Source organism: Podarcis gaigeae (genome assembly GCF_964106915.1).
Source record: "Podarcis gaigeae genome assembly, chromosome: 9".
Classification (NCBI taxonomy): Eukaryota; Metazoa; Chordata; class Lepidosauria; order Squamata; family Lacertidae; genus Podarcis; species Podarcis gaigeae.
In genome coordinates, this window is record NC_139685.1 from 56,864,851 (window position 1) to 56,877,362 (window position 12,512).

The following is a 12,512-nucleotide window of genomic DNA, read 5'->3' on the forward strand; positions in this document are numbered from 1 at the left end:
ACAGAATGCTGAACTAGGTAGGCCTTTGGTTTGATCCAGCAGAGCTGTCCTTTCATTCTTATGTTCTCCCAAAGCAGCCTGCTGACTGTTCAAAATGCCAGATCTAACTCTAGGCCAGATGATAAATAACCACTCAGAGATTAAACTAAAAAGCTAACTAGCAGATGGGGGATGGGTGGGAGAGGGGAAAAGCAGAGATGAAAGACCAGTAAGATTATTAAAAGAAACAAAACCTGGATGGGGAACAAAGTGCACAGACAAGCTTCATCTTTCAGCGACTCTTTGGTGAAGCACTCAGACATGACATAAAATTAAGTGAGAAAGTCTTCTTGTCACAGTGGGTATTAAGAGAGCATTATGTGACTGTCGGTGACAATGATGGTGGTGGTAGTTGATGCTTCTAACAACATGCGCTGTACAGACATACTCTGAAAATGCATCCCCCAAATTGTGATCAGCTCTGCAGAATCTAAGGGACACATAATTTCGCTCCTGTTTGCTTTTTCTCTTGTTTTTCTCCTGGCCATGAATTATCTCCTGGGAGGATTTATTTAGGCAACCCACTGCAAGAGGAGCACTTCTCTTGATTGTCGTTCTGATTGTCCTCTGGAATTAAGTCATAGTACTAGACATGGGCATTCAAGTAATTATCACGTACCGCTAATAAGAGTTAGACAAACCACAGTGGTTTCCAGTCAGTTCTTTTGTGGCTCAGTAACTATGTTATTTCCCTGTACGAAAACCAGGAAATAGCTGCGTTTTATCAGAAGCAATGTGGTCTTGTGAGAGGAATAAATGTCCACCACAGGCAAAACTGAGATCATCAGACTCATTTTCACTTGGTACTTTGTCAACATGTCACCTCCAGTCTCCAGAAACCATTAAGCACACTCCCTACTTTTTCCTATAATAAGAGGCAAATTCATTATTACTTTATATTCCTTTAAGAAAACTGATTAATAAGCTGCCAGATCTTCCTAGTGTCCCTATTTTCCAGGGGCATCCCTGATTTAGAGAAACCACCCCAGTTTCTGATTTGATCCCAAAATGTCCCACTTTTCCTTAGGATATCCCTATTTTCATTGGAGAAATGTTGGAGGGTATGGAGTTATCTGACCCCTGAGCCGTCTGAAGGCAATTCTGTACAGTGGTACCTCGGGTTATAGATGCTTCAGGTTACAGACTCCGCTAACCCAGAAATAGTACCTCAGGTTAAGAAACTTTGCTTCAGGATGAGAACAGAAATCGTGCGGCGGCGGCAGCGGGAGGCCCCATTAGCTAAAGTTGTACCTCAGGTTAAGAACAGTTTCAGGTTAAGAACGGACCTCCAAAACGAATTCTGTGTCCTCTTTCTTCTTACTGTTTTTGGTGACACATTTCCTCTTTTTTAGCGATGTGTACATGGCTGTCTTGGGGTAAGAGTGCAGTCCCATACAGTGGTATCTCGGAAGTCGAACGGAATCTGTTCCAGAAGTCTGTTTGACTTCCAAAACATTCAGAAACCAAGGTGAGGCTTCTGATTGGCTGCAGGAAGCTCTTACAACCAATCGGAAGCTGCAGAAACCGTGGCAGACGTTCGGGTTCCAGAGAACATTCGCAAATCAGAACACTCACTTCTGGGTTTGCGGCATTCGGGAACCAAAAATTTCGACTCACAAGGCATTGGGGATCCCAGGTATGACTGTATGTCTACTCTGAAATAAATAGCATTGAATTCATTGGGACTTGTTGTTGTTTAGTCGTTTAGTCGTGTCTGACTCTTCGTGACCCCATGGACCAGAGCACGCCAGGCACTCCTGTCTTCTCATTGGGACTTACTCCATGAGTATAGGAGGATGACCTAAGTGGGGATCAGAGGCGAATTTAGGGCAGTGTGACCAGTTCTGCTGCACTGGGCATTGCAACTATGATGTAGTGAATTGAGCAGAACAGAATGTAAGAGGCAGGGGGCGTCAAATTTTGGCCTCACACAGGGCGCCGCTGAAATTTGAAAGACCAAAGTCTGCCCCTATGGGGATAACTTGTAATCTAATCCATGAGGAAGCCTTTACACAGCTCACATGATTCTGACTTTTTGGCTGGGTTATGGTGAATGGGTGGGTGGGGAGCTCTGTGACTTCACCCTGAATTCACTGTTCTTGCAAATATGCTTTCTTTCACTGCAAGCTCTTTATAATTGAAGTATGTCACAAACACTCCTCGTGTTCTAGCAAGGGAGACAAGACTCCAACATCTGATTGTTTTAAAATACAGATACGAAGTAAAAGCTTTCCAGGGAGTCTCTGGGGAGTTTTTCTCTCATTCTGTGCCATGGCATGTACTTTTTGGATCATTCCTCAAGGAATATTGTGTGCCAGCCAAGTCATGAAGAGACCTAGACATGAAATGAAGAAGGGCCCTCTAGCAATAGCATCTTAAGTTGTGCTTGCAATATCAAGGGCTTTGAATGAACCATAAGGACACCCCAGGGAAATTATAAAGTCATAAGGCAAAGCCAGAAGTCCTGGATGCAAGCAGCAGCCAGTCTGTGGTAAAATGAACCAATCTATTTTCCATTTCCAAATACTAGCAATAACAACAGTTGGATTTGTTGGAAAAGATCTCCGTGAAGCTCAAAAGCTTATGTGTTCCCACTAGCAGAACTTGTAACCCACCACTTTAAGAGAGTTGATTTCCTAACACAGCTCCCTCACAAATATTTATCTTTCCGCCTGGTGTCTTTATCATTCCATAGATATTTTCAGAAGGTTTATGTCAAGTGACCTGAACGGGAAAGGTCTGCCACAGGGGATAGTCTTGCCATGTCAAGAACAGGCCTGCCATCTTTCTGATCTCTCTAATTCTGACTGCACAGCAGTGGTGGGAAACCTCTTTCTGCCCAAGGGCCATGCACTCTTCTGGGTAACCTTCTGGGGTCCACATGACAGTGGTGGACAAGGGAAAAATGGGTGGATAAATAAATGTGAATTTTACCCTTGTACAGAAGGCTAGTTCTTATCCACACTTACATCCTGTCTCTGTGTTCCATTCAGGCAATCAAGTGATGTGATCAGAATTCATCCAGCTAGTCAGAAACATTCAAGGAAGGTGCAACACAGGACCAGCAAGGCAATGTAGCATGGCCCTTCTTATGGTCTTATCTGGTTGCATGGCATACTGCTCAACTGTCCTAGGAAAACCGGGACATCCTCTCTCTTTTTCACGTGAGAGCATGGCAGCCATTTTGGGCACCACAAACTCGCCTCAAAAAAGTGCTTTGGGGGGGCACAAACTATTATTATTATTATTATTATTATTATTATTATTATTATTATTTACAAAATTAAAATTATAATAATACCACAACACATCCACAATTAAAAGATCCCTCCGAATCTCTGGACTTCCCACCTTCCCCTCCATGGTTTCTGTTGTTAAACCTTTTCTACTGCATCTTTTTTCAATAATCCATACTCCTTTATAGTCATATCTCTCATTACATTACAAGTGTTGTTGCAATACTGCTAGTGTTTTCAACTGCTTACAGCGGTCTCCAAGATAAATTATAACCCCCCCCCCCAATTTCTTATTAAAGTTTTGGTCTTCCTGGTTCCTGAGCTTTCTGGTCAGTTTTGCCATTTCGGCATAGTCCAACAATTTAATTTGCCATTCTTCTCTGGTAGGGACTTTATCTTCTTTCCATCTTAGGGGCAGGGGTGGAGGAAGGGGGGTGCGGTGGGTGTGGTCCACCCCATGTGTCACCCACAAATGCTGGGCGGCAGTCACCGTGGGGCCTGCAGCACACCCGAGCCACGCGTTTCTCTTGGGAGAGACATGGTGGCTTGGGCACGCGCAGGTTCCGCACTGCCCAAACGGTCCGCCCACTGCCCAGCCGTAGGGCAACTAAGTGGGAGGAGGCAGGCAGACCCCTCGGAGGCCCCATGGTGCACCCCGCCCCTATGGGCGGCTCACCCCGCCCTTGCCCCACCCCAGACGCCCAAGCAGCTTCCTCCCCCCATCTCACCTGTTGATGGATCTCAACCAAAACTCTCTGCTACCTGCTGCTTAGTCTGTATAGTCCAGGATGATGACTCAGGAACATAACTTGCTGACCGGTGACTTGATTCGTATTTGCTTTTATTATATACAGAGTATAGCACAGCTTTGTACAAGTTACTATATACACAGACTCGATTCAAACTCGACACACCAACCTCTGAACTCCAACACCAAACTACTGTGTCATGCTGCTTATAAGGGAAAACTTTTAGCCAATCATCACCTGTTGCTAGGCTCCCCTATCTCCAGGCAGACTTTCTCACGTAGCCTTGCTTAACTTGGCTTCTTGCCAACTCACTAACTGTCCACATCAAAGCTGCAGTTTCTCACAAACCTGCTCAGGCCCCCCCCCCCCATCTCACCCAGGTCATGTGGCTCACATGGGAGCACAGTCCCGGAAGACAGTGCCCTAGTTTGTCACCTCGTTGACACCTGTGTTGAAAGGTATGGCATGGGTGTCTTGTTTGTGTGGAGTCCCTACACAGGAGCAAGTGTGTGTTCATGTGTTGGCATTTCTCAGCAGACAAGCACACTCCACTGGCAGAAAAAAGTTTCTATAATGGGGACAGGGCTCAAAGTGCTGACTTGCTCCATAGTCACCGTGGAAATGCCCTACATGTGAGTAATACAGGAATAGAGTTTAAAGAGCACAACAAAAACCAAAACAACAGGATGGTGCTAAATATTCAATAGAATTAAGTTTATATAGTCACAGAGAGCCCTTTCCCAATATTGCCACACAATTTGCAGTGCGATCCTAGTAAGAAGAAAATCTTCTCAAATTCAGTGGGGCTTTCATTTTGGTACATTTCCAGCCATAAAGTTAGTTATGTGAACCCAGCAGACAATAACAGGGCAGTGCTTGCTCATTTATGGTTATTGGGGGATGGACAGACGGACAGAATTTTTCACGATTTATAGCTTTTGATGTCTGAGCTCTTGTATATGGACTGGTTCCTTTTGCTGCATGAGAATATCAAGATGCTTCATGAGAAATTAATATATTCCCAGTAGTTTGAGACACCACCAAAGAACAGCTGGTTCTCTTAAATCCAGCATCTCCAGGCAGATTGTTGGAATATAGATCAAACTCCACCCTGTTAAGAGAGTGGGGGGGGGGGTCATAAAGTGACACAAACCAATGAAATGTGTAATGTAAAGTTAAGGCTCCCTCCCCGATATTTTTCTTTCATTCACACACATTTTTTTTTTAAAAAATCTATCCATCTAGTCTTTTCAGCTTCTTGAGTTAGTGACAAGACCTTGCCAACAACCCAAGAAGTTATGGTAATTAGATTATCTTTTAAAAACACTCTATTTTTAATGTATATATTTTTAAAAATGAATCTTCTGGGTGTCTCTTACACTCTCCTCATAGTGTTTCCTGCTCTCTTCAAATTAAGAAGCACCCTGCTGGGATTCTCACAAGCCCACTGGTTCTCATTGCCAAATTTTCTAGATCAAAGACACTGTAATAAATTCAGATAAGTGTTTCAACTTTATAATGTTTTGCCAAAACGGGGCTCGTTGGTAGAGGAGGAGATTTATGTGAGAACATTAGGAGGCATTTCCATGTACAGAAACCAAAGAGGGTAAAACGCTGGAACTTAACTGATTAATAACATTTTCTATGCAACGTTAATAGCTTTTAAGTACTCAGCTATGAATACAAAGCTTTTGTGGTTTGTCATTTGTTTCTAAACGTAGATCAGGGCCAGCTAGGATCAACCATGTCAAATACACGAAAGAGAAATCTGATTAATTATGGTCTTTTAAATTATGGGCATGCTGTATAATGGGAGCTCTGTTAATTTATCCAGATATTAAAGATTTGTGGAAAAACTGTAAGTTAGCTTTTGCTATCTTCCTGCTGGCAAACAAATAGTAAATTTCATATTCCATGTGTGTGGATATTGCCATAAAATAGTTTAGTCACCAGTTGCTCTGTACTGCTTTATTTGAATACTCAGGTATTGTTATCTTAATCCTCTGTCTGAAAATGATGATGAATAGACGAGGCTAAATGATCTGAAGCTGAATCAAGACACAAATGAAGCTGATGGAAAATTCTAAAGCCTGTGAATGTATTGTTGTTATGCTTGCACAGGGTGGGGTGCTCAGGGGCAGAGGAAGGGGGCGGTGGGGGCAGTCCACCCCGGGTGTCACCACTGAGGGGGGTGACAAAATGCCAGGTGGCATTCACCGTAGGGCCTGCAACACGCCCAAGCCACACGTCTCTCCTGGGAGTGACGCGTGGCATGGGTGCCCGCAGATTCCGTGCTGCCCCAAATGGTCCACCTGCTGCCTCCCTCCCAGCTGTAGGGTAGCTGAGTGGGAGGAGGCAGGCAGACTCATCAGAGGCTCCATGGAGTGTCCTGCCCCAGCTCACCCCACCCCACGGGTGGCTGGCCCCACCCCTGGATGCATACCGCCCCAGGAGCCCAATCGGCTTGCTCCACCGCTCGGGTTGCTCCCTCTGTCACAGCAGGTTCAAATCCTGAGGTTCTCCTGGATCCTACTTTGCTTCTGGAAAGCTAGGCAGCAAAAGTGGCCAGGAGTCTTTGGGATAAAATTATTGCTGGAAGCCAGATGCTCTACAAGCTGAACAAAGGCTGAAAATTCACACACACTTTCCTTGGAGTAATCCTGGTTGAAGGCATTAGGACTTGCTTCTGAGGACTACATACAGTATAAGGCTTCATAGTTGCTAGGAAAGTGTGGCATATCATTCTAAAGTCCCTTGTCACCACAACTTAGTTTCAGTGGGACATGTACAATTAACTTTCTTTTTTCCTGCCTTTAGAGCCAATGTAGTGGGAATCACTTTGATCCTGCTGTGTATTGCACGTGCATCCCATGCCTTTATGCATACAAAGAAATCTGTTCAAATGTACTGTACATAGGGGTAATGTTTTATCTTTAAAAATATAAGCAATATGAAATGACCAATACAACTTACATTTGCAACACCTGTCCATGTATTTAACCTGGAATGATTTTCTTCCTTATATGTCTTATTCTCTGAAAAACCACTTGACACTCTCTGTTTACCCTCCATGTACAAATTATCAAAGCAAGCCATGAGATTTGAGTTTGAATCAAATAGTTAGAAACATGTGAAATTTGCACTGTTTATTCAATTTGAAGAGCATGGTGTGTGTGTGTGTTTAAGGATTGGACTCTGAATTTCCTGCTGTCGTGTTCTGGTTCATATGAATTTATTAACTGGTGACTAATTCTGAGAGCAAATGAGTCTTGCCACTTGACAAGATGCTTTCAGCCCAAGTTGTCTGCCTTCCATTGGTTGGAGAAACACAAAGGGACACCAAAAATATTTGTGGGTACATATTTTCAGTAAAACAGCAATCCATCTGACCCTGAATGGCTTTCTGATCCAATGCAACTTCCATATCTCTGATAGTCTTCTAATACATAGGATACTTTTGGACTGCAAGTTTTTGTGCCATCAGTTATGACCAATAAAGATTACAGGGTCATAAATCAAGGACTTGGAGTGTCATTAAACTTTTACAGTTTGAATGCCATTCAAGTTTCACATCTGGAATTACCCTGGGTTGTACTCTAACTTGTTTCTTCATTTGTTCCATTTTATATTTGGCAAGGTACTATTAATGAATCACTGCATTCTTTTCTTCCTACCACCCAGGCTTACCCTTGCACCAATGACAAGGAGTGTGAAGTTGGGAAATACTGCCACAGTCCCCATCAAGCGACGTCTGCCTGCATGATTTGTAGGAGGAAAAAGAAGCGTTGTCACAGAGACGGCATGTGCTGCCCTGGCAACCGCTGCAACAATGGTATCTACTATATGTACCACTTTGACGCCCTTTTAACAACATGAATGGCTCAATGTATTAACTCCATCGACGCTCAGCCCATATACTGTAGAACTCCACAGTCAATAAGTAGGGAAGTCTAGAACCACAAAAACAGATGTCTACAGGATCGATTGGGCAGTCAGTGTTGATTATGGCAAATAGCCAGCATATTAAACCAGAATTTCTGCATAACTCTCTACATAAACAATAAAAACAATCAATATGGGGTTTTACAATCAATATGCTAATGAAGTGTACTTGAAATACATGTGTCTACAGGATCCATCTGTGGATTCATCTAACAATCGTAGATATAAGCCCTCTTCAGGTGCTCAACCTGCTCATGTGAGGGCTAAAGTGGGAAGGGATGGGGTGAATGCATCAACCCTGCCCCCAGTACTGACAGGTGAGTCTCCTTCATCCCTGACCTTCACTTATTTAACATGAAGGTCTGAAAGGGACTTGTTAAGTGCATTTGGCTTATCTCCTCTGTATTAGAAACCCTGTTAAGGCAGGGTTCTCAGCAGCAAGGAGGCAAGAAAACATGTTCTCTCAAACTGGAGACAGATTTAGTGAAGGGACGAGCCCTGTTGATTTGCCAATGGTAAAACAAAGTAAAATTAACCTTTTAATTTTTTTCAAAAAGGTTAGCTTGTCGAATTTGAAATACCAAATATAAGTACCTATGTATTGATTGTTAGGTGAATCAATAGACAGATCCTGTAGACCTAATGTTTGTTGCTTTACTGTAGTTTTATAATTGTTAGAAGCCTCCCAGAGTGGCTGAGGAAACCCAATCAGATGGGCACCATTTAAATGAATTATTTTTATTATTATTAACAATTAAAATCTCATCTCAGTCACAAACTCATGAGGTTGACTTAGGCAAGCCTCTCAATACCCCCAGATGCCAGATGGGAAAATTTAATACTGGCCAGCATTTACAAGACTGGGTGAAGCACTGTGGAAATACCGAATACAAAATGATCTACCATACCAAGGGTAGTCAAAATGGTGCCCTCCAGGTGTTTCAGACAACATTAACACTAAATAATGCTAAGCTGTCTGCCATGTTAAAGAGACCTGACTGGACTTAAACTGGACTTAAGTTGGGGATTTAGTGCCACCCGTCTCATGCTGTGGAATACTCTTCCAGCAGATATTCAACGGGCATCCTCACTTTTGACTTTCAGGTGTCTCTTGAGGACTTTTTTATGCCTTTGCAGCTAGCTAGCTAGCTAGCTAGCTATTTATTTATTTGGCCAGCCAGCCAGCCACTTTAATGGCTATCTGTAGGGTTTTAATGGTGTAACCCTGATATTTTATGATTCCTATACTGTCATTATATATATATATATATATATATATATATATATATATATATATATACACACACACACACACACACACACACAAACAAACAAACAAACAAATAAATGTGCTTTCTTTCAGCATAGAGGCTCTTCTCTGTGTCATTCTGTGAAAATTGCCCTCTGCCATATTATTCCCCCAAGAGCCCTTCCGTTGTAACTCATTCTGTTCATCTTTCTAGGTATTTGTATACCAGTAACTGAGAGCATTCTTACTCCCCACATCCCAGCCTTGGAAGTACCTCGCAACAAGAAAAATAATCATTATCCCACTAAGGACTTGGGATGGCAGAATCTTGGGAAAGGGCAGACCAAGCTGACACACACAAAGGGTAAGGCCGAGTTGTCTATAAACTGCCTTGAGGAGATGGTCTTCTGAAAAGCTTTTTGCTGTGAAATGTTTAACATTGTCATTAGAGAGAGAGACAGAGAGCGCGCAGTATGGTGTCTAGTGAATCACAGCCTGATCCTGTGGCCATATCTGGCTTCCAATTTTATTTGCCCTCTTCCTCTGGGACTAATTCTCTGGGACTGATACCACATCAGATAATTGGTCCACTGAGCTCAGTGTTGTCCTATCTAGTAGCGGGCCTTTTCCAGCTCTACCACTGAGCTGCATCCTCTTTCTCTGAAAGGAGAAAGGGAAGGCAAACACTGGCTGCCCCTCTTCTACCTTTCTCCTGCCACTGTTTACTCACTCAGAGACAGCAGGTAAACAAACAAGTAAACATGTAGGAGGAGCATCAGGGTGAGGGCATGGCATCAGTTGGCAATGGGTTCCCTTGAGCAGGTGAACCAGCATAGCTTTGAGTTCAAATCAAACTCCATGAATGGTCTTGGGCACTTGCTCATATATTCTATTTAATTATTTGAAGCATTTCTATCATTTATCAAAAAAATTCTAGCTGCTTACGAAATTATTGAAGACAGTGAATGCAATGACAAGCAATAATTCAAAGATTAGTAAAAACTATATTGCACGGTAAGACTGAAAACAGGTAGAAACAAATCAATTTAAAGAAGGGGATAAAAAAATGCCATTGGAAGAACACGAACAATGGTGAACTACTTTTTAGGGATTGTTGTTGTTTAGTCGTTTAGTCGAGTCTGACTCTTCATGACCCCATGGACCAGAGCATGCCAGGCACTCCTGTCTTCCACTGCCTCCTGCAGTTTGGCGAAACTCATGCTGGTAGCTTTGAGAACACTGTCCAGCCATCTTGTCCTCTGTCGTCCCCTTCTCCCTGTGCCCTCCATCTTTCCCAACATCAGGGTCATTTCCAGGGAGTCTTCTCTTCTCATGAAGTGGCCAAAGTATTGGAGCCTCAGCTTCAGGATCTGTCCTTCCAGTGAGCACTCAGGGCTGATTTCCTTCAGAATGGAGAGGTTTGATCTTCTTGCAGTCCATGGGACTCTCAAGAATCTCCTCCAGCACCATAATACAAAAGCATCAATTCTTCAGCGATCAGCCTTTATGGTCCAGCTCTCACTTCCATACATCACTACTGGGAAGACCATAGCTTTAACTATACGGACCTTTGTTGGCAAGGTGATGTATCTGCTTTTTAAGATGCTGTTTAGGGGTTAGCCAAGCCAAAAAGAACCCATTGCTCAAATCCTTAGTAACAGCTTGTGTAGTACTGCAACACAACCTTTGAGTATGAAAGCTTATATTGTAATAAACTGGTTAGTGTCTAAGAGGAGCCAAGGAAGGGTGAGCGCACACCACAGAATTTGGGTGGTTGGAAATGTGTCCACAATGAGCTAAAAGTGCAGTCCTGCAATGCAAGTGCATTTATTCAGAAGAGAGCCCTGCTGCATCCTATGGGGCTTATACCCTGAAAAGTGAGCATATTATTGCAGTTATAGCCACCTATGTAACTATTTGCAGCCTTTTGTTTAGGCTAGGATTTTTCTCTCTCTCCCTTCCCATTTCCCCATGTTTTCGTTCTGTTCCTCTGTGTACTTTTAAGAATTAAAACAGCATGCTCCCACTCCCCCCTTTTCAGTAAACGGTATTTACTGTGGAAAAGTCGTGCAGCACATTGCTTGAAAGGATCAAATGACACATTTGTAATGCACCTCTTTGGTACATAAACAAGACACCCACACCAAGCAAGAGAGCGATGACTTGGAACAGCCCAAGGAGTGCCGCTGCAGAGACAGATCTTAACTTTGTGTGGCCACCTGATTTGAAAGAAGAATCATCCCCACTTTTATGAAGTCCCGTGCCTTGGCAATGGAAGCTTGTTTGTTGTTTATGAGTGTTGCATCCAACGATAATCCAATTCCAAGAAGATTCATTGAAATTAGTGAACCTCAGTCACGTCTAGTAGATTCAATGCGTCATCTCTCAGTCAGACTAACTTCGGCTACAACTCTTTATATCCCATACTTCCATGGCAAAAACAATGTTCGGGGTGGGTTATAACATATTTCTCAAAACCCCAAAATGCCATGTGAGTGTTTTGCAATGTGCATTTTGTAATCTTTAGTTTCACAAGATGCAGAACTACTCCATTCTAGCATACTGAATTAATCAGATGCTTGTATACAGCGATAGCAATACATTCAGCAATGAGTTTCCTTCATAAATATGACGGGAAAGAATGACGTCTTTTTTAATTGATCAAAGCTGCAATCCTAAGCACACTTACCTGGATAGGCTCCATTGAAGAAAGTTCTACCTCTCCTTCAAATCAGAACCAGTGAAGGCAGTGAATGTCCTGTGTCAGTGTCTGGAGGCGGTTGGAGGATGGATGGTCGCTAACAGATTGAGGTTGAATCCTGACAAGACAGAAGTACTGTTTTGGGGGGGCAGGAGGAGGGTGGGTGTGGAGGGCTCCATGGTCCTGAATGGGGTAACTGTGCCCCTGAAGGACCAGGTGCGCAGCCTGGGAGTCATTCTGGACTCACAGCTGTCCATGGAGCAGCAGGTCAATTCTGTGTCCAGGGCAGCTGTCTACCAGCTCCATCTGGTATGCAGGCTGAGACCCTACCTGCCCGTGGACTGTCTCACCAGAGTGGTGCATGCTCTAGTTATCTCCTGCTTGGACTACTGCAATGTGTTCTATGTGGGGCTACCTTTGAAGGTGACCCGTAAACTACAACTAATCCAGAATGCAACAGCTAAACTGGTGACTGGGGGCGGCCACCGAGACCATATAACACTGGTCCTGAAAGACCTACATTGGCTCCCAGTATGTTTCCGAGCACAATTCAAAGTGTTGGTGTTGACCTTTAAATCCCTAAAAGGCCTCGGCCC

General features: G+C 43.4%; 1 protein-coding gene across 1 annotated transcript in view; it reads left to right on the forward strand.

The window, feature by feature from the left end:
• DKK2 (dickkopf WNT signaling pathway inhibitor 2) overlaps positions 1 to 12,512 on the forward strand; it is a 67,200-nt gene that overhangs the window by 50,552 nt on the left and 4,136 nt on the right. Inside the window, exons 2-3 of the mRNA XM_083756925.1 lie at positions 7,706 to 7,856; positions 9,430 to 9,579. Coding sequence (XP_083613051.1) covers positions 7,706 to 7,856; positions 9,430 to 9,579 — 301 coding nt within the window. The remainder of the gene's footprint in view (positions 1 to 7,705; positions 7,857 to 9,429; positions 9,580 to 12,512) is intronic.